This window comes from Oncorhynchus gorbuscha, linkage group LG08 (assembly GCF_021184085.1).
Source record: "Oncorhynchus gorbuscha isolate QuinsamMale2020 ecotype Even-year linkage group LG08, OgorEven_v1.0, whole genome shotgun sequence".
Taxonomy (NCBI): Eukaryota; Metazoa; Chordata; class Actinopteri; order Salmoniformes; family Salmonidae; genus Oncorhynchus; species Oncorhynchus gorbuscha.
Window position 1 is genome coordinate 59,995,573 of NC_060180.1, and position 20,895 is coordinate 60,016,467.

The 20,895-nt window shown below is 42.1% G+C and overlaps 1 protein-coding gene across 2 annotated transcripts; it reads right to left on the bottom strand.

The window, feature by feature from the left end:
- Nucleotides 1-151: 151 nt before the first annotated feature.
- LOC124041928 (zonadhesin-like) lies at nucleotides 152-18,973 on the bottom strand. Of its 2 annotated transcripts, XM_046360109.1 has the most exons (23): nucleotides 18,799-18,973; nucleotides 18,290-18,330; nucleotides 17,648-17,895; nucleotides 13,899-14,451; nucleotides 13,509-13,705; nucleotides 12,788-13,168; nucleotides 11,640-11,941; nucleotides 11,201-11,466; nucleotides 10,748-10,801; nucleotides 10,493-10,630; nucleotides 9,936-10,198; nucleotides 9,741-9,825; nucleotides 9,560-9,631; nucleotides 9,311-9,448; nucleotides 8,499-8,761; nucleotides 8,233-8,317; nucleotides 5,966-8,140; nucleotides 5,544-5,752; nucleotides 5,283-5,439; nucleotides 4,664-5,043; nucleotides 3,074-3,203; nucleotides 1,918-2,086; nucleotides 152-1,639 (listed from the first exon to the last, which is right to left on the bottom strand). In XM_046360109.1, exons 1-22 carry the CDS (start codon nucleotides 18,873-18,875, stop codon nucleotides 1,953-1,955), a joined length of 6,348 nt encoding a protein of 2,115 aa, XP_046216065.1. In that variant the 5' UTR covers nucleotides 18,876-18,973; the 3' UTR covers nucleotides 152-1,639; nucleotides 1,918-1,952. The 2 variants fall into 2 exon arrangements, with proteins under 2 accessions (XP_046216065.1, XP_046216066.1); XM_046360110.1 differs by lacking the exon at nucleotides 9,311-9,448.
- Between the last annotated feature and the right edge of the window lie 1,922 nt (nucleotides 18,974-20,895).

The window sequence follows — 20,895 nt, forward strand, 5'->3', positions numbered from 1 at the left end:
CAGGAAGAGGGAAATACTGTAGATGAAGAAGAAATCAGGAAGAGGGAAATACTGTAGATGAAGAAGAAATCAGGAAGAGGGACATACTTTGTCACTGCACTGTAGATGTTTTCCTAGTAAATTATATAGATATTGTGACAGATACATCTGATCAGTACGTTAAAAGTGATATATTATTGTTGTAACACAAAACGATATTATCTTACGTCATGCAATAATGGACTACACTTTTGACATGTGATTATCGTATATCTTGGACTTTGAAACATTGTAAGGTTCATATCAATCTTTTTAAAATGTCAACATTGGCTATCAAATTAAATCCTACTTTCTGCCCACACCAGATCTTTAGGAGGATCCATCAACAAACAATACACATTTCAAAATCATGTCTAATATAACCCAGTATTCCAAATAAAAACAACATCAAATATATTGTATGTCAATAACTGTCCTTTCTCTTTGTTCCCCTACCTGTTAACAAGGTCCCCTGTGTACAGGGAAGCAGAAACAGCATCAGAAGCACGCAGTGTTCTGTAGACCCATCCATCCTACTGTCTTACAGCCAAATGTGGTGAACATTCATTTATGTGGGTAGGAATGAATACACTGGCAATCATACACACGGCCGCACACGTATGCAGACAAACACCGAGTGAGTAATCCCATGGTTTGCTAGGTGCACAAACACATATTTTCCTTCAAGTTTGGAAGTATCCTATTACCTCAGACTTGACACCACTATCGTATCTGTTGCCCCAAAAGTCACAGTGGCGTCTAATCGTTTCGTAACAAGAACATTCTTTTCATTATTGGTTCATGTTTGACATATAAGGAATGGTGTGTATTACCTCTGACTAGACCAATGGAGACACACATGACCAGACTGATTTATAAGGAAATAAATAATACACCATAACCAGGGCCCAGAGTTTTTGGAGTTTTTCAAGCCACGTGAGTTACAACCATTGCTTCTTTGTTATCCCTTCTTTAAACTGGACTTCCCTACTGCTTTCAACACACACAGAATCGGTGCAGTGTGAATCATTTTGGATTATTTATAAGATGTCATAAAATTCCTATCAATCCTAGACATAGCATTCAAGAAATAAAACATACATTCAGTGGGATAAAACATCAGCCAAAACACTTGCATCCTTTGTTTACATGGTTTTCTATTATCGTACAGTAATATTGCACATTACAGTCACTGAACTATTGGACATCAGCCTAAAGCTAAAGGAATGTGGGCTTTTGAATATATAGTACACATTAGAAGTAATACACAAATATGTAACTTGTGTACATTGATTCATACACTAGGTGAACTGTGCAAAGAACCTACAGTAAGACTGAATTAGATCTCAGAAGGCACACAGGTGGGTCATAAGACGCAGTAACAACAGGATTTAAACCAAAAGTCATATAGAAGGAGTAGAATACTTCATTGATCTCCTCTCCATACAGTCCACAAAAACGCAAGCTTTTTTTTGTTTAACACAAGTACTTTCAAATACGCTGTGTCCATTGTAGGAAGGAAAGTGTCTGCTTATGAGAAGAATATTACACAATCAATGGTCTTGATGCATGGAGGTCAGGTCACTGGCCATAGACAACGTTAGGAAGGAAAGATGATCCTCTGAAAACATAAAAGAACGAGCAGTCAGTCTTGGTTTTGGTGCTCTTTAAATATGTAACATATGCAATCAATAAAAAATAAGAATGACTAGCATTATTCCCCAATAAATCAAATCTCTCTGCTTGGTAGAGAGATAATTAAAGTGGAACTTGAAATTCTAAAAAAGTTCAATAAGGAGGGGAGTTCCTAATATGGATGCCGTACTTTACACTCCACACACGATATGGCAGACAATAACATGGCAGTGGTAGCTAGTACTGGTTTGTGTGACTACATACTTCCATGTTATGCTCAGTCTGTCCTCTGTCACTCTCTAGCTCTCTCTGAACTCCTTGATGCTCTTGGCCTGGTTATTGTCGGGCTTCATCATATCGTTCTTCTTGTTGCCGTCAAAGTTGCCACACAGGCCGCCCACCCTCCTCTTGTAGGTGTGGGGCAGGATGATCTCTACAGAAAGTAAGCACATGGATATCAGTTTACTGCAATACATAAACCAGTTTACTGTATGTCATAAAGCAGTTTGCTGCATATCATAAAGCATTTTATTGTATATAATAAAGCAGTTTACTGTATATAATAAAGAAGTTTACTGTATTTTATAAAGCAGTTTATATCATAAAGAGGTTTACCGCATGTCATAAAGCAGTTTACTGCATATCATAAAGCAGTTTACTGCATATCATAAAGAGGTTTACTGCATGTCATAAAGCAGTTTACTGCATATCATAAAGCAGTTTACTGCATATCATAAAGAGGTTTACTGCATGTCATAAAGCAGTTTACTGCATATCATAAAGCAGTTTACTGCATATCATAAAAAGGTTTACCGCATGTCATAAAGCAGTTTACTGCATATCATAAAGCAGTTTACTGTATATCATAATTTACTGAATCATTTACTGTATATCATAAAGCAGTTTACTGCATATCATAATGAAGTTTACTGCATATCATAAAGAGGTTTACTGTATATCATAAAGCAGTTTACTGTATATCATAAAGCAGTTTACTGTATATCATAATGAAGTTTACTGCATATCATAAAGCAGTTTACTGTATATCATAAAGCAGTTTACTGCATATCATAAAGAGGTTTACTGTATATCATAATGAAGTTTACTGTATATCATAAAGCAGTTTACTGTATATCATAAAGAAGTTTACTGTATATCATAAAGCATACATTGCACATCTATAGCATATCGTAAACATTACACAGATGTGTTTGGATTGATATGTTGTCTTGTTACCACATTTTCAACAAAATATGAAAAAAGGTGTCAGCTATGATAATAGTATGATGATATTATCTGTCCACAGATAAAGCCATATTGTGTGGTCTGTACAGCTGTCTTACTGTCCTATCATTAGAGAGACTACTGAGGTACCACTTATTTAAACTCTCCTTTGGCTGTACTATAACAGCGGTGTTACCTGCTCTGCTGTCTCCATCAAACTCCACGGAGAGGCCGAAGTCTGTCTTCAGGTAGATACGAGAGGAACGCTCCAGAATCCTCAGACCACCTGCTGGTGAGACAGGGGCACGGGTGCTCCTACCGTCCAGCTAGAGAGAGGGAGAGAAAGAGAACAAGCAAAGAAGTGAAAATATTAGTGAACAAAATAATATGCATTCCTCTGAAGTTCAGAGTGTACTACAACCCTGTCATGAACCATTGATTTGATACTGCACAGATAAGGCTCAACCAGTGCCCGAGCGACTGCTCTTTTGCCCTCCTATGAAAAAGTGCCCTGCAGCTTGTGGATTTTTGGAATTTTAGGAATTACCTTTGAATTATATTTTGAGTCTCTTCATTTTTAGTAACATTTTTAAATGCAACAAATTGCACATCAATCTAGATAATTCCTTAAATTCTTGAATCTCAGAATATTATACCCCTCCCCGCCCTCCCGCCCCAGATTGCACTCGTCTGACTTGCATGCAGTGGCTACCGGCTGCAGGCACCAGACGGGGAGACTTGAATACTGGTAGGAGGCTACTTTAGAGTTGGGTCTGTTTCCCACTGTTAGGGACAAACAATGGGGCAGGATTTTGGGGCGATTTTTTTTTCTCAACTTTATTTAACCAGATAGGCTAGTTGAGAACAAGTTCTCATTTACAACTGCGACCTGGCCAAGATAAAGCATAGCAGTGTGAACAGACAACACAGAGTTACACATGGAGTAAACAATAAACAAGTCAATAACACAGTAGAAAAAAAGAAAAAAAGAGAGTCTATATACATTGTGTGCAAAAGGCATGAGGAGGTAGGCAAATAATTACAATTTATCAGATTAACACTGGAGTGATAAATGATCAGATGGTCATGTACAGGTAGAGATACTGGTGTGCAAAAGAGCAGAAAAGTAAATAAATAAAAATAGTATGGGGATGAGGTAGGTAAATTGGGTGGGCTATTTACCGATGGACTATGTACAGCTGCTTTGATCGGTTAGCTGCTCAGATAGCAGATGTTTAAAGTTGGTGAGGGAGATAAAAGTCTCAAACTTCAGCGATAGATGTCAGCAACAGAACAAACTTAAATGAAATCAAATCAAATGTAGTTTTTGTTTGCCTTTCTTTATTTTGAGCCCCTTCCCTCCCAATGGGCTGTGCATGGTTTTGCCACACGCTCTCAGACATCTCATGTGTATTTACAGTACTCTATACTATTCTACTCTCATTCACTTAATAATGCTGATGTATGTTGTGTAATTCGTTAGATATTACCTGTTACCTGCACTGTTGGAGCTAGAAGCACAAGCATTTCGCTACAACAGGAATAACATCTGCTAATCATGTGTATGTGACCAATACACTTTGATTTGTAACAATTCTAACACCTAGACAGAGATAATGTTTTAGAGAGGTGTTCAATATGACATGGGGCAACTGATTACAAAACGCTGAGGATGGAAAAACCCTAGTAAAACTACTATAAATAATGTATAAAGAGAAGTACAGGCTATGAATTGCCTTATACTGTACTTGTCATGTTACGTAATGTATATGTCCAGAATACTTACAACAAGTTTCCTGTTGTTTCTGAACTCCACTGTGTGGTTATAGACTCTGATCTTCAGTCCTCTGAATCGCAGACGGTTGTCGTTCTCTTTGCTGTGATCATGGCTGTCTTCATTGCTGTCCCTTTCCTTGCTGTCTTTATGCTGGTCATCCTCATCCTTGCTGTTACCATGACGACTGCCACCATGTCTACTGTCCCCATGACTGTCCACACCATCCTGGTTGACGATCTCAATGATGGCCTCTATGTAGACATCTTGCTGGTTCTTGGACAGGCCTGTGGTCTGGACCAGAATGTAGGACTTTCTGCCGTCAAAGTCATGCTTCATGTTGTCAAAAGTTCTGTACTCTGGCTCTCCATTGATAGAGCACTCGCTGAAGTCTGGAAGGCAACAGTAGGGACATCATTAGTGCATAGACTTAAATGTAAATGTAGCCGCGGGACGTAGGGGTGCAGCACCCCCTAAAAATCACAATAAAAACAATGAAATATATAAATGTAACTTTAAAAAAAAAAAAGAATCCCAGAAGTAGTGCACTGGGCCTGGAGTAAGATGTAGCCATCTGTAGCATGGGAAAACATTTGTACAGCCCATTGAGCAGGTCAAGTGTGGCCTATACCTGTTGACTTGCAGAAATACTGTCCGGCTTCATTCTGAAAACAGACAGAATCCTCATCACACCCATTTTCATCGTCGCAGTCAATCTCCCCCACACCGTCGCCTTCATCACACTCACACTTTTGATGGCAGTGCTCAGTGTACCAGTTCTCTTCAAACTGAAATCAAATAGATCATTAAAGTAATTACACTGCACATGTTACACATATAACTAGGTAGCTACGTCTAAAAACAGTTTCGAATTTTGTGCTGGGTTACTCACATTATGACTGTTGCCATTGCTGCCTACACAGCCACACTGCTGGATGGGCACACACACCCTCTGTTTGAGAACAAAGCCGTCGTCACATACACAACCCTGTACACAGGGCTCGTCAGCACGGCAGTCAGGAGGGCCGTGGAGGTGCTTACAGGTGGGCTGGCAGGCGGAGATGCAGGAGATGTAATGGCTGTTCTTTAGGCAAGATGACGCTAGAGAGAAAATAACAAATACGATGTTGAGTGTAAAGAATATGTATCACATATGTATCACACTGACTGCAAGTATAAGTACAGAGATTACATTTCCCTTGTACTTAGTGTTTTTCCATTTTGAAAAGACAGATTGTATAAAACTTGTTTTAAAGGAGGGGTGTGATGAATGTAGATTGTAACTTTGTGTTATCGAAGGACACAAAGACTTACTTGGTCTTGCTGTGGTGGGCGGTTGTGGTCTTGCATTTGTTGGTCTTGGTGGTCGTGGTCTTCCAGTTTTTGGTTGTAGGGTTTGTGGTCTTTCTGTTGTTGGTCTAGGTGGTCTTGGTCTTTCAGTTGTTGGTCTTGGTGGTCGTAGTCTTTCAGTTGTTGGTCTTAGTGGTTGTAGTCTTTCAGTTGTTGGTCTTGGGGGTCGTGGTCTTTCAGTTGTTGGTCTTGGTAGTCGTGGTCTTTCAGTTGTTGGTCTAGGTTGTCGTGGTCTTTCAGTTGTTGGTCTAGGTTGTCGTGGTCTTTCAGTTGTTGGTCTTGGTAGTCGTGGTCTTTCAGTTGTTGGTCTAGGTTTTCGTGGTCTTTCAGTTGTTGGTCTTAGAGGTTGTGATCTATCAGTTGTTGGCATTGGTGGTCGTGGTCTTTCAGTTGTTGGTCTTGGTGTTTCTGGTCTAGCAGTTGTTGGTCTTGGTGGTTGTGATCTTTCAGTTGTTGGTCTAGGTGGTTGTGGTCTTTCAGTTGTTGGTCTAGGTTGTCGTGGTCTTTCAGTTGTTGGTCTAGGTTGTCGTGGTCTTTCAGTTGTTGGTCTTAGAGGTTGTGATCTATCAGTTGTTGGCATTGGTGGTTGTGGTCTTTCAGTTGTTGGTCTTGGTGTTTCTGGTCTTTCAGTTGTTGGTCTTGGTGTTTCTGGTCTTGCAGGTCTTGGTCTTGGTGTTTCTGGTCTATCAGTTGTTGGTCTAGGTGGTTGTGATCTTTCAGTTGTTGGTCTAGGTGGTTGTGGTCTTTCAGTTGTTGGTCTTGGTGCTTCTGGTCTTTCAGTTGTTGGTCTTGGTGTTTCTGGTCTATCAGTTGTTGGTCTAGGTGTTTCTGGTCTTGCAGGTCTTGGTCTTGGTGTTTCTGGTCTATCAGTTGTTGGTCTAGGTGGTTGTGATCTTTCAGTTGTTGGTCTAGGTGGTTGTGGTCTTTCAGTTGTTGGCATTGGTGGTTGTGGTCTTTCAGTTGTTGGTCTTGGTGTTTCTGGTCTTTCAGTTGTTGGTCTTGGTGTTTCTGGTCTTGCAGGTCTTGGTCTTGGTGTTTCTGGTCTATCAGTTGTTGGTCTAGGTGGTTGTGATCTTTCAGTTGTTGGTCTAGCTGGTTGTGGTCTTTCAGTTGTTGGTCTTGGTGCTTCTGGTCTTTCAGTTGTTGGTCTTGGTGTTTCTGGTCTAGCAGTTGTTGGTCTTGGTGTTTCTGATCTTGCAGTTGTTGGTCTTGGTGTTTCTGGTCTTGCAGTTGTTGGTCTTGGTGTTTCTGGTCTTTCAGTTGTTGGTCTTGGTGTTTCTGGTCTATCAGTTGTTGGTCTAGGTGGTTGTGATATTTCATTTGTTGGTCTAGGTGGTTGTGGTCTTTCAGTTGTTGGTCTTGGTGTTTCTGGTCTTTCAGTTGTTGGTCTTGGTGTTTCTGATCTTGCAGTTGTTGGTCTTGGTGTTTCTGGTCTTGCAGTTGTTGTTCTTGTTGTTTCTGGTCTTTCAGTTGTTGGTCTTGGTGTTTCTGGTCTATCAGTTGTTGGTCTAGGTGGTTGTGATCTTTCATTTGTTGGTCTAGGTGGTCTTCGTCTTTCATTTGTTGGTCTAGGTGGTTGTGGTCCTTCAGTTGTTGGTCTTGGTGTTTCTGGTCTTTCAGTTGTTGGTCTTGGTGTTTCTGGTCTATCAGTTGTTGGTCTAGGTGGTTGTGGTATTTCAGTTGTTGGTCTTGGTGTTTCTGGTCTTTCAGTTGTTGGTCTTGGTGTTTCTGGTCTTTCAGTTGTTGGTCTTGGTGTTTCTGGTCTTTCAGTTGTTGGTATTGGTGTTTCTGGTCTTGCAGTTGTTGGTCTTGTTGTTTCTGGTTTTGCAGTTGTTGGTCTTGGTGTTTCTGGTCTTTCAGTTGTTGGTCTTGGTGTTTCTGGTCTATCAGTTGTTGATCTAGGTGGTCTTCGTCTTTCATTTGTTGGTCTAGGTGGTTGTGGTCTTTCAGTTGTTGGTCTTGGTGTTTCTGGTCTTTCAGTTGTTGGTCTTGGTGTTTCTGGTCTATCAGTTGTTGGTGGTTGTAGCGTAGTTGTTGTGGGTGGTTCAGGTCTTGTAGTAGTTGGAGCTGGTGCAGTGGTGGACTTGTCCACTGGAGGGAGAACAGGTTTCTCTGTTGGTGTTGGTGGCTTAATCAAGTCTAGAAGATAACATAATATCCAAATTATGACAATGACCCCAAACATGGTTGTGTTTTTGACCAATATGAACTATAGAGGGAGTGATCCTTACCTGCACATCGCCCACGATGCAAAGAAACATCATCTATAGTCACGTCGGACTGATCAGTGGTGCCTCTGTGGCCCTCGAAGATGATCTGAGATCAAAGTAAATTCATTCAGGGGAAAAATTCCCAATAGCAAATTGATATATAACAAACAGGTAAAGTAAACCCATTTTGTCAAAAGGACCTCTGGATGAACAAGCTAGTCTTTAAATTACAACATACAGGGTGGAAAAGGCCAGGGGCTACACCGAGACCAAGGTCACACCACTACCTGGAAAGGTCCAGTGGTCATCAGATCCACCTGAGCCTGTTGCCATGAGTCTCCCTGGTTGTTCTTCTTCCCCCACACCCCATCCACATAGCGGCCCTGGAGCAGGTAGACGTGCAGACCCATGGTCTCGGCCGAGCCAGACATGTGGTACCAGAACTGCAGACACTGAGGACCGGGGTCAGAACACTCAGAGCTGAGGAGGCGAGCCGTGTCTCCGTTAGACACACTGTTGGCCTCGATGTATAAGTAGTGACCAAATGGACCTGCCGATTATAGGTGAGAGTAGATTAAATAAGATTAGAGATGGGGTCACAGGGCCTCCTGAGTGGCGCAGACCCGGGTTTGATCCCGGGTGCTAAGAAGCGGTTAGGCGGGTCATGTTTCAGAGGACCATTGACCCAACCTTTGCCTCACGAGCCCATTGGGAAGTTGCAGCGATGAGACAAGATTGAAAAAGGGGGTAAAAAAAAGAAAAAAAAGAGGTGGGGTCACATGAAATTCCTTTAGATTTGATTAGGGGTTCTAACAGCAATGGGTCAGGTCAGATTGTTTATGTAAGGGTGTAGGTCTAACAATATAGCCATTGAGGTTAATTGAGCAAAAATAATAGTTGAGGGTAAGTCTTTCAATCCAATTTGGACTTTCAGGTCCGTTGTTTGAGTTTCGGAGATTTAGCAACCATTACAATGCATTAAAAAGCATTGCAACGTCCAACAATAAGCATTTTGGCGCACATTCAGGCGGTAGCCCCGACCGGGACTGAAACCTGGGTCCAGTGACTGTCAAGCCAAACACATCCTACGAACACCTACTTCCTTTTGTGTGGTCAGCTGATGGCCCAGTCATGGCAGTGGGGGTGGAGCCACTGTGCCTTGTCCAATCAAAAACGTCTGTCATTAGCTGGGTAAAACCGCAGAGGTCCTGCTCGAAAGCGCAATCAAGGTTGCAGACTGAACGGGGAACATTGGGAACATTTGTAAATGTCAACATGAGTCTAAAATTTTTACATATTATTCTGACATATCTTTCTATAAGAAAATGTGTCTATAGATGTTATGTACCTGGATGTGGGGCAACTCCTCCATCAACTGAGGAAGGAACTGAAGCTCCACTAATACCACCAATCGAAGAACCTGCCAGAGGAAGCAAAGGAATGGCATTGGTCATAAAGGGTGAACGTTTTCTTATCTGACATTCAGGGGTTAGATAAAGCACGTGTCCCTATGATAAGTAAACACTCACCTGAGCATGATTCATAGTGGATGGAGATGTCATCAAATGCCACATCAGACCGAGGGTCAGAGCCTCGTATTCCCTCCATGATGATCTGAAACAGAGACCTTTTGTGTTGGATGGAAAACAATCTCCCCTCTCTTTATAAAATCACAATCTTTTCACACTAGTTAACCCTCTTAAACCTCTGTGACCTTCTCCTACCTTGAATGACCCATCGATTATAATATCCACTTCTGCCGGATACCATGTGGAGCCCTGGTTGTTGGCTTTGGACCACAGTTTTTTGTTTCTGTTGTGCTGGTCAAGCTGGTAGACATTGAGAGCCATGGCTGTGGCCTGTCCGTACATGTGGTACCAGAAGCGCAGGCAGTATTTGCCCGGCCCGTTTTGGCACTTAGGGCTCATCATACGGGCAGAGTCTCCGTGGTAAACACCGTCACCCTCAATGTACATGTAGGAGCCACCTGACCAACAAACACACGCAGACACACTTTAACATCACGACTCACAGCATATTAGCTCTGAAATGGCTTGCTTCCATGGAGTCTATGGTATCTTCTATGTAGACAGGTATTTATATATATATATAACTATCTGTACCAGTCGATAGGCTACAACCATGTATTGACACATTCATTGAATAATGCATTCATTGAATAACAGTGACTGATGCACATTTGAACATTGAGATTGGATCTGGGTGTGTAAGATATTGGTCGTTTCAGATATTTTTTTGTCACAACCATATAACCTCTCACCTCCTGTGGTATGGTCTTGGGTTGGCCCTGTGAGGTCAGATGGGGTTGGGCCTCTCAGTCTCCTCCAATCAAAACTGTCCTGAATAATCTGCTCCCACCCACACTCGCTCTTGTCAAAGTTGCAGTCTAGAGGACAAACTGTAGGAGGCAGAACCATAGAACAATCTGTCATCAAATGAACCAGATGGTATAAAAGGCATGGAAATGCTGCCATTGATCAATTTGATACAAAAATAATGTGGTCAAGGGTCTTACGTTCCTTGTCAGGTGTAGTAACTGGTGGTATTGTGGGAGGGCCAGGGAGACTATCTACAATGATAAGACAGACAGCAAGGTTTTTCACAGGAACACATTGGACAAGCCTCAGGTTCAGGTGGATGTGACGGAGGGCAATGTAAGAGAAGTAGGGCGGAGGGGAGGAGGGAAAAAAGGGCAGGAATTAGGGATGAAAGAGGGGAATGAAAAGAAGAATGGAGTAAGGAATGAATGATCCAAGTTGAAGACTACAGCAAAAAGCTAAGTGTACGATGATGGATGGGGTGAGCAAACTCCATACAATCATGGTACAGTGTTCATATTAGGATAGCCTCACCGTAGTAGTGGGTCCATAACCAAATATAAATTACATTAAAACCTGAAGATTGCCTCTAAACTCAATACATCATCATCATCATCATTACGAAAACAACACCATCAGAAAACACTCACCACAGGCGGTGTTGTTCCACCAGGGAGGCAGGGTCACATTGGCCACTTCGCAGGTGGTCACATAGGACCTCAGGGAGTCACATGTCACATGCATGTTCCCGCCGGAGGCACAGTGGTCGGACATACAGCTGTCGATGTAGGGTGTGGGGTGGACGAAGGGGTGGCAGGGCTTGAAGGCTTCGCGCAGCAGTTTGGAACACTCCACGTAGCCCTGTTCATCCAAATGAGAGTCACATGGTTGGGGGGCAGGGGGGGAGGCAACACATCTAGGGTAGAAGGGAAAGGAGAGGAGATCAGTGGTGGACTGGATTTCATAGAATAGTGTTGATGACACAACCATGGTTCCCATTTCAGATTATGCACCGGATATGGTCGTTAACTACGAACCGAATGACCATTATACGTTACCGTTATGGTTTAAAACAATGAACCCACTCACCGATCATCTTCCGGACTATTCACTCTCCAGCTGTTGGCAAACGTGACCACGTTGGTCTCGGGTTTGGTGCCGTTAGGGGTCAGGAAGTCATCCCCCTGGTCATCGGAGTAGGTACCACAAAGGCCGAACATCTCGCCCTTGTAGCGCTCGTCCAGCTGCAGGAAAAGCCTGCTCTGGTCGTCCAGCAGCATCCGAAGGCCAAAAGTCGTCTCCATGACAGTGTACTGCTTCTTCTTGTACAGCTTCACCTCGCCGTATGTGCCATTTACTGTAACAGGAAGATGCTGCAAAACATGGTTCACCTACAGGGGAGAGTAGGCAAGGGTAGAGTAGAGTAAGGTAGAGTGGAGACAAGTAGAATAGATGACAGTAGAACTGAACTGAATTCAATTGAATTGTTGTTGGAGTAATGTACAGTACCAGTCAAAAGTTTGGACACACCTACTCATTCAAGGGGTTTTCTTTATTTTTGACTATTTTCTACATTGTAGAAAAATAGTGAAGACATCAAAACTATGAAATAACACATGTGGAATCATGTAGTAACCCAAAAATTGTTAAACAAATCAAAATATATTTTAAATTCTTCAAAGTAGCCACCATTTGCCTTGATGACAGCTTTGCACACTCTTGCCATTCTCTCAACCAGCTTCATGAGGTAGTCACCTGGAATGCATTTCAATTAACAGGTGTGCCTTGTTAAAAGTTAATTAATGCGTTTGGGACAATCAATTGTGTTGTGACAAGGTTGGGGTGTTATACAGAAGATAGCCATATTTGGTAAAAGACCAAGTCCATATTATGGCAAGAACAGCTCAAATATGGCAAGAACAGTTAATGAAAAGCCTTTGAATGAGTAGGTGTGTCCAAACGTTTGACTGGTACTGTAGGTCTCCACCATCTCACAGGACAAATTGTAGACACTAAAGTACACTGAATTGTCACAAATACAAATGAAGACATATAATGGATAGGCATAGTTAGCTTCGGCACTACTAGTCTACATAACGTTTATTTGAGCTGTCATGCCAAAACAAAACAGAACAGTGGGGAGGGCTAGTGGGAATCCAGTGGGTCAGCAATGCATGCTAATGTAATCACAACAAGTAAAGAAAGATTATTCACAATTTTGTAGTTTTCATGCTTACTGTGACACTGTAGTTTTGCATCTTCACATGCAGACCGCTTGTCTCCAGAACCACTGCGTCCAGCTTGGCACTGCTCTCATTTCTGGGGTTCCAGTTCTGGCCCGTCACTGAGAACTGGACGGGTGTGTCCCCACCGCAAGTCTTGGCCAAGGTATAGCTGCAGCCCCCCTGGAAGGTGTATGCCTTGCCGTCGAAGGTGATGTAGTGGGGGTCTCCGTAGACGTGGCAGGTGGCCGGGCTGGAGAGGAAGCAACCGTTGACCCCCTCCTTGACCTTGCACACCTCGTCGGCCGCGCAGGAGGAAGCAGCACACTGGATTCTGTCCCCACCCATACACTGGCACACACGATTACACTCACCTTCCCTGAACGTCTCTCCTCTCTAGAAAAGGGTGAAGAAAAGAGTGATGAACACCAACATTCTCTGTGTGTGTGTTGTGTCTGTCTGTCTGTCTGTCTGTCTGTCTGTCTGTCTGTCTGTCTGTCTGTCTGTCTGTCTGTCTGTCTGTCTGTCTGTCTGTCTGTCTGTCTGTCTGTCTGTCTGTCTGTCTGTCTGTCTGTCTGTCTGTCTGTCTGTCTGTCTGTCTGTCTGTCTGTCTGTCTGTCTGTCTGTCTGTCTGTCTGTCTGTCTGTCTGTCTGTCTGTCTGTCTGTCTGTCTGTCTGTCTGTCTGTCTGTCTGTCTGTGTGTGTGTGTGTGTGTGTGTGTGTTAACATTCCCTACTTCATAGTGTTCTCCCTTTATCCAGCAGCCGCAGTCCTCTGCAGGTACACAACTCCCCCCGCTGAGCTTGAAGCCTGGGTCACACACACACCTCTCCTCACACCTCCCACACGCCCCTTGAATATCCATGCTGGAGCAGACCTCAGGGCAGCCCTTAGCACAGGCATTGTAGTGGCTGTTCGCACCACACTCCAGGGCTGGGGGAGGAAGAGAGAGAGAGATATGAGACAAAAGTCTGGTCATGGTGTAAAAGAGGGCTATCACCACCACCAACATCATCATTATCATCATCGTCATCATCATCAAGTCCTCTCCAACTTCACCAGTTAATAAGAGCAAACTGTTTACTACAACAGGAAGGTGAAAAGAGGAAACCATAAAACAACTTACGACACATAGTTGAGGTCCTCCAGGCTGGTACGAGTACCCCTGCCTTGAGACACATATCTGAGTAGGAATGCAGGGCTTCACACAGCACCTCTGGGTCACCATCCGCTCCACACATCTCCGCCACACAGCTCCGGAAGTAGGTCTCTGCTCTCAGAACAGACTGGCAGCCAGAGAAAGGCCCATGCCTGGAGACCAGGGACCCACAGTATTGCTCGCTGGCATACTCCGCCTCCTCAGTTGGTTGACACTCAAGGGGGAGGACGGTCAAGTCACAGGCCTCGCTCTGCCAGTTCTGTCCGAATGTGGCAGAGTCTTCGGCCTCGGAACTGCCAGGTGTGTGGTAATCATCGTCTCTCAGGTGGTTGAAGTTCCCACACATGCCACAGACTTTACCGGAGTACGATACGGGAACGGTGATATGGACAGCACCGGCATCGTCGTAGGATACAAAAAGGTTGAAGTTTGTCACCACAGCGACGGAAGCGGCGTTGCCTAGGATGTTGACAGTGCCACCATTGAGGCTCAGAGGGAGTTTCCTCCAAATGCCATTGACCTGAAAACATGACACAGATTAGTGTGCTTGAAAGACTTTGGTCTTTCTTTGCCGTTCCCACATCTATGGTAGTATGTAGTAAATATTTACTGGATCAAGGTGTTCAATACTTTGGAATAGGGGACAAATTACTAATGCCCTAATGGCCCATAAAACTTTGAAAACCTGATAAGGTTTCATATTATTGTACATTATTGTGTAACAGAACTTTGAACTCATCTGAACTTAGTTGTATTGTAAATACTTTTAAAGATATCAGTCAATGGAAACAGCAGATACAGTGAGCTCCAAAAGAATTGGGACAGTGACAGTGAAATGGTTTATTGTTTTGGCTCTGTACTTCAGCAGTTTGGATTTGCAATAATATAATGATTATGAGGGTATTTCATCAATATGGGATTAACCGTTTAGAAATTACAGCACTTTTTGTACATAGTCCCCATATTTTAGGGGACCAAAAGTATTGGGACAAATTCACTTCTATGCATTTTAAAGTAGTAAAAAGTGAAGTATTTGGTCCTATATTCATAGCACACAATGACTACAACAAGCTTGTGACTGTAAACATGTGTTGGATGCTTTTGCTGTTTGTTTTGATTGTGTTTCAGATGATTTTGTGCCCAATAGAAATTAATGGTAAATAATGTATTGTGTTATTTTGGAGTCACTTGTATTGTAAATAATAATATAATATGTTTCTATACATTTCTACATTCTACATTGTGGATGCTACCATGATTACAGATATTCCTGAATGAATCGTGAATAATGATGATTGAGAGGGTCATTGGCATTATCTGCATAAATGGCTGCATATTTGCATTTCACAGGAGAGAAACACACATTATCTGTGGCAATCTCAATGAAGACATGTTCCCCCAGAAGTCCTGGGGTCACTGACACAAGGAGACGTGTGATGACTGATGAAAATGTGAATTGACTAAATGAATGTTATTGTGTGAATTAAATTGTCGTGTTTGGTTTGTTTCAAGAGCTCATAAAGGGCTGCACATTTGGATATGTCTCACTGCATTGTATGTTTTCTGGTTGATGCATTTTTAAAGTGACTGGATTGAAATTGTATGTTGGGTTGATTGGTTATCAGGCACATTCCTGTAGTCTGGTCAGAACATTCCAATTCAATTGATTAGATTAGAATCTGGGTGTGTAGTTCCTGCGTTTTGTTTTCACTAGCAAAGAGCTCAGAAATGTTCATTCAGGCTGGGGATGCGTTCCCGCTTGAATTGGGTTAAAAGGGCAGTGAATTCGCTCATACTTTGAGAATTTGCTACCAAGCTCCTGCGTGTATCAGACACACATCATTTCTTCTCTCTATTCTGACCTGAAGACACGTGTAACAACTTGAAGTCTTAACCTATTGGTGATAGTTACTTACTCTGTGTTATTCTCTAATGTATCATGTATTTCATGCACACTGTAATTGTTTGATTGCCAATTATTTTGTGACTAACACATTCTAATTGTTGAATTGAGTAAATGCATTCCTCGTTTTACAGAGTAACTCTTTGATTGACTATAAGCCTATAATGTAATAGGTCTATTGATAGTGGTTATATAAACTAAACACATATCACATGCTTGGGTACCACCTTGACATCCCCGATCTGCTGGCCTCAATAACTTAATGCTAGAACATTGGTTGCCAGGATTAGCTATTTGAATCTAGTCTTAATAATTGCATAGTGATGCTTTCACTATCTTGCTATATCCTCCAGAGACCCACAGGGCCTGTTGCATTCATTCACATCATATTGGAGTCAGATTGATGACTGTAGTTTAGTATTATTAAACAGAATTTCGACTTAATGGTTGGATCATTTTTATCCATCTACATAATGGTGACCCCTCATCCTCAGTCGATGGGGATTTCCACCAACCTACAACCTTGTTATTGTAATGGTGACCCCTCATCCTCAGTCGATGGGGATTTCCACCAACCTACAACCTTGTTATTGTAATGGTGACCCCTCATCCTCAGTCGATGGGGATTTCCACCAACCTACAACCTTGTTATTGTAATGGTGACCCCTCATCCTCCTACAACCTTGTTATTGTAATGGTGACCCCTCATCCTCAGTCGATGGGGATTTCCACCAACCTACAACCTTGTTATTGTAATGGTGACCCCTCATCCTCAGTCGATGGGGATTTCCACCAACCTACAACCTTGTTATTGTAATGGTGACCCCTCATCCTCAGTCGATGGGGATTTCCACCAACCTACAACCTTGTTATTGTAATGGTGACCCCTCATCCTCAGTCGATGGGGATTTCCACCAACCTACAACCTTGTTATTAATGGTGACCCCTCATCCTCAGTCGATGGGGATTTCCACCAACCTACAACCTTGTTATTGTAATGGTGACCCCTCATCCTCAGTCGATGGGGATTTCCACCAACCTACAACCTTGTTATTGTAATGGTGACAGGATTAGCATGTCTTGGGGGTATGATATTTGTGCGTCTGTAAGTTTTTCACTCATCATTAATCACGATACATTCAGGATTATCTGTAATCATGGTAGCATCCACGTTAATGTAGAAGTGTTCAGAAACATGTTATACTCTTATTTACAATAAAAGTGACTCCAAAATGACACAATACATTATTTACCATTCATTTCTATTGGGCACAAAATGATCTGAAACCCCACCAAAACAAACAGCAAATGCATCCAACACATGTGTAGCCACAAGCTCGATGTAGTTATTGTGTGAATATGGGACCAAATACAACACGTTTTACTACTCTAATACACATAGAAGTGAATTTGCCCCAATGCTTTTGTTCCCCTAAAATGGGGGGACTATGTACAAAAAGATGAAAATACCCTCACATTGGAGCTAACACTTTAACCTCGTAGTCATTGTATCATTTCAAATCCAAAGTGCTGGAGTACAGAGCCAAAACAACAACAAAAAAATGTCACTGTCCCAACACTTTTGGAGCTTAATGTATATCTACATTTAGACCCAGGGACTTTGTTTAGCACTATTATGCAGTGACTCAATTACAAATAGCACAACCAAAGTCAGGATATTTTTCTGCGTCAAGATACATTATGTAACATTATAACGTGGTCAGTTGGAATTTGCAAGACTAAATCACATGTGAAAGTGATTATAACCAATAAACCATTATAACTTCAATGTAACAACTTACAAGGTACTCACCATGACCCGGTGGTTTTGTCTCTTGTGCAGGGAGACCATGAGGTTCTCCACTTCCACCTTGACCTGATGAACAGCAGACACGGAGGAGTTCCCTCTCAGCTCATTCTTCACCTCAACACTGAAGTGGGACAGGGGTGTCTCAGAGGGCGCGCACACCCGGGTCAGGACGTAGGTACAGGGTCCCACGAAGCGGAAGTTGGCCCCGTCAAAGGTGCTGTAGTGGGGGTTGCTGTGGACAGTACAGGTCCCTGAGAGAGAGAGAGAGAGAGAGAGAGAGAGAGAGAGAGAGAGAGAGAGAGAGAGAGAGAGAGAGAGAGAGAGAGAGAGAGAGAGAGAGAGAGAGAGAGAGAGAGAGAGAGAGAGAGAGAAAATGTAAACATTTTAATACACTATTCTGTGTTTTGGCTTTTAATAAAGGTGTGTCTTTCTCCAAAGTTACTGTAGCAAGAAATTGGTGGTGTGGATGACACTGGAATTAAGGACGTGAACTGCACACAAGTGTAGCCTATAAGCCAGACTGATGAATAGGTTGCTAGTTCTACTGACAAATCCCATTTCTCCTTTTGCAATCATTGTGTTGTTTGAAGAAAAAAAACAGCAAAACAATGCTAAGCATTATTTGTTTTTAAAACTATTTCGCACCTGCATCTGTCCTGGTAACTGATGAGCTGTCACCTTCAATGCTGAAGGAAGAAAAACAACATCAGGATCAAATCAAAACATTGGAAGAGAAATGGATATCAAAGTAGAACACGTTGTTTGCCTGTCAATACATCAACATCCTAACCTCAATGTCATGGTGCTATCAGAGAACAAGTTGCAAACAAAAGTTCAGCATTAGTATTATTAATACTAACGTGGACATAATAAGGACTTAGACAGTAATCATAGAAGTGAGAAGACTGAGATGCAGCCAGAGAGAGAGAGAGAGGGGTGGGAGGAGGGGGCAGAAAAGAGACACACAAACACATAGAGCCCCAGTGTCCAATACCTATGCCAAGGCAGATGGATGGATGGATGGAGGGAAGGAGGGAGGGAGGAAGGGAGTGTGTTGGAGAAGAAGGGAAAGTGATAGAGTGAGAGAGAGTAACTAAAAGTATGTTAGATGCTAGACATTAGACCAAGAGATACAGTATGATAGTGAGACCCACCTTGCGTTGGTTCCTGCCTGTAGCAGGCAGAGGAGGGCTGCTGTTGCCACCAACCCAGTGTAGGTGCCTCCTAGCATGGCTGTTCTCCTTGCTGTGGTCCCTTATGGAGGCTAGAGATAAAACACCGTTTGCACTCTTTGTACAGAGAGAGTGGAGAGTACTGAGTCTCCGAGTGTTGTCAGGTCTCACTCGGATTCTAACTGGGAAGAGGAGAGCAGGCAGGCTTTTATAAGGGGGAAGCACACACCTGATAAGGTAAAACTCAGAGCAGTGGGCGGGTAAAGTAGAAAATGGGGGTGGTCAGGTGTATGGCGTCAAACAGACATTGAATTGACGAATTGATTGAGAAACAGTTACTATAAAGTGTGTCAGTCTCCAGGTCAGGGATTTAGTATAGGATCAAAGCTATGGCATGGCTAGTAGACTATGACACGCTGATTAGAGATTGATTATAATCAAAAGATTCTGTTTTATTATGCTTTTTTTCCCACTTAGGAGATAGGACCATATAAAAATCACAAGGAAAAAGTGAGGACAATCACTGAGATACATTTTTTATAGAATTAATAAAAAATGTATTTTTTGATAAGATCAAGAGTGGAAATGAGGGGAAATTCAGGGGAATCGGGTTCTGGGAGTGAATTTACGGTAGTAAAATTGTGCTTTTTAAGGTAAATTCAAGGATTATACATTGGTGGGTTCCCAGAGTGATCCCCCCCCATTTCCACGCCTGGCTTAGACATTTTTCTATTGGAAAACTGCAGTGCTAAAGTTAGTTTATTTGCTTATTTCGGACACCTCATGATCCAAAAAGTAAAAGGTGAGTGTAAAGCAGTGCAGTTAGTTCCACTCTGAACAAAAAACTGAAACAAAGTAAAAGGTGAGTGTAAAGCAGTGCAGTTAGTTCCACTCTGAACAAAAAACTGAAACAAAGTAAAAGGTGAGTGTAAAGCAGTGCAGTTAGTTCCACTCTGAACAAAAAACTGAAACAAAGTAAAAGGTGAGTGTAAAGCAGTGCAGTTAGTTCCACTCTGAACAAAAAACTGAAACAAAGTAAAAGGTGAGTGTAAAGCAGTGTAGTTAGTTCCACTCTGAACAAAAAACTGAAACAAAGTAAAAGGTGAGTGTAAAGCAGTGCAGTTAGTTCCACTCTGAACAAAAACTGAAACAAAGTAAAAGGTGAGTGTAAAGCAGTGCAGTTAGTTCCACTCTGAACAAAAAACTGAAACAAAGTAAAAGGTGAGTGTAAAGCAGTGCAGTTAGTTCCACTCTGAACAAAAAACTGAAACAAAGTAAAAGGTGAGTGTAAAGCAGTGCAGTTAGTTCCACTCTGAACAAAAAACTGAAACAAAGTAAAAGGTAAGTGTAAAGCAGTGCAGTTAGTTCCACTCTGAACAAAAAACTGAAACAAAGTAAAAGGTGAGTGTAAAGCAGTGCAGTTAGTTCCACTCTGAACAAAAAACTGAAACAAAGTAAAAGGTAAGTGTAAAGCAGTGCAGTTAGTTCCACTCTGAACAAAAAACTGAAACAAAGTAAAAGGTGAGTGTAAAGCAGTGCAGTTAGTTCCACTCTGAACAAAAAACTGAAACAAAGCAAAAGGTGAGTGTAAAGCAGTGCAGTTAGTTCCACTCTGAACAAAAAACTGAAACAAAGTAAAAGGTGAGTGTAAAGCAGTGCAGTTAGTTCCACTCTGAACAAAAAACTGAAACAAAGCAAAAGGTGAGTGTAAAGCAGTGCAGTTAGTTCCACTCTGAACAAAAAACTGAAACAAAGTAAAAGGTGAGTGTAAAGCAGTGCAGTTAGTTCCACTCTGAACAAAAAACTGAAACAAAGCAAAAGGTGAGTGTAAAGCAGTGCAGTTAGTTCCACTCTGAACAAAAAACTGAAACAAAGCAAAAGCATGATTAATACTTAAACAAGGTGGCATTTATAGAAATCTTGTGTTTGACAATGGGTTTGTTCATGAACAGGAACAAACAATGTAGATATAAGCAAGCTTGGTAGTCAACAACTTTCACTTTTCTTATAACCAATATTCATCAATATTAACCTGGTTTGTGGGTCATTCAATCAATGATGGTAAAACAAAATCATTCA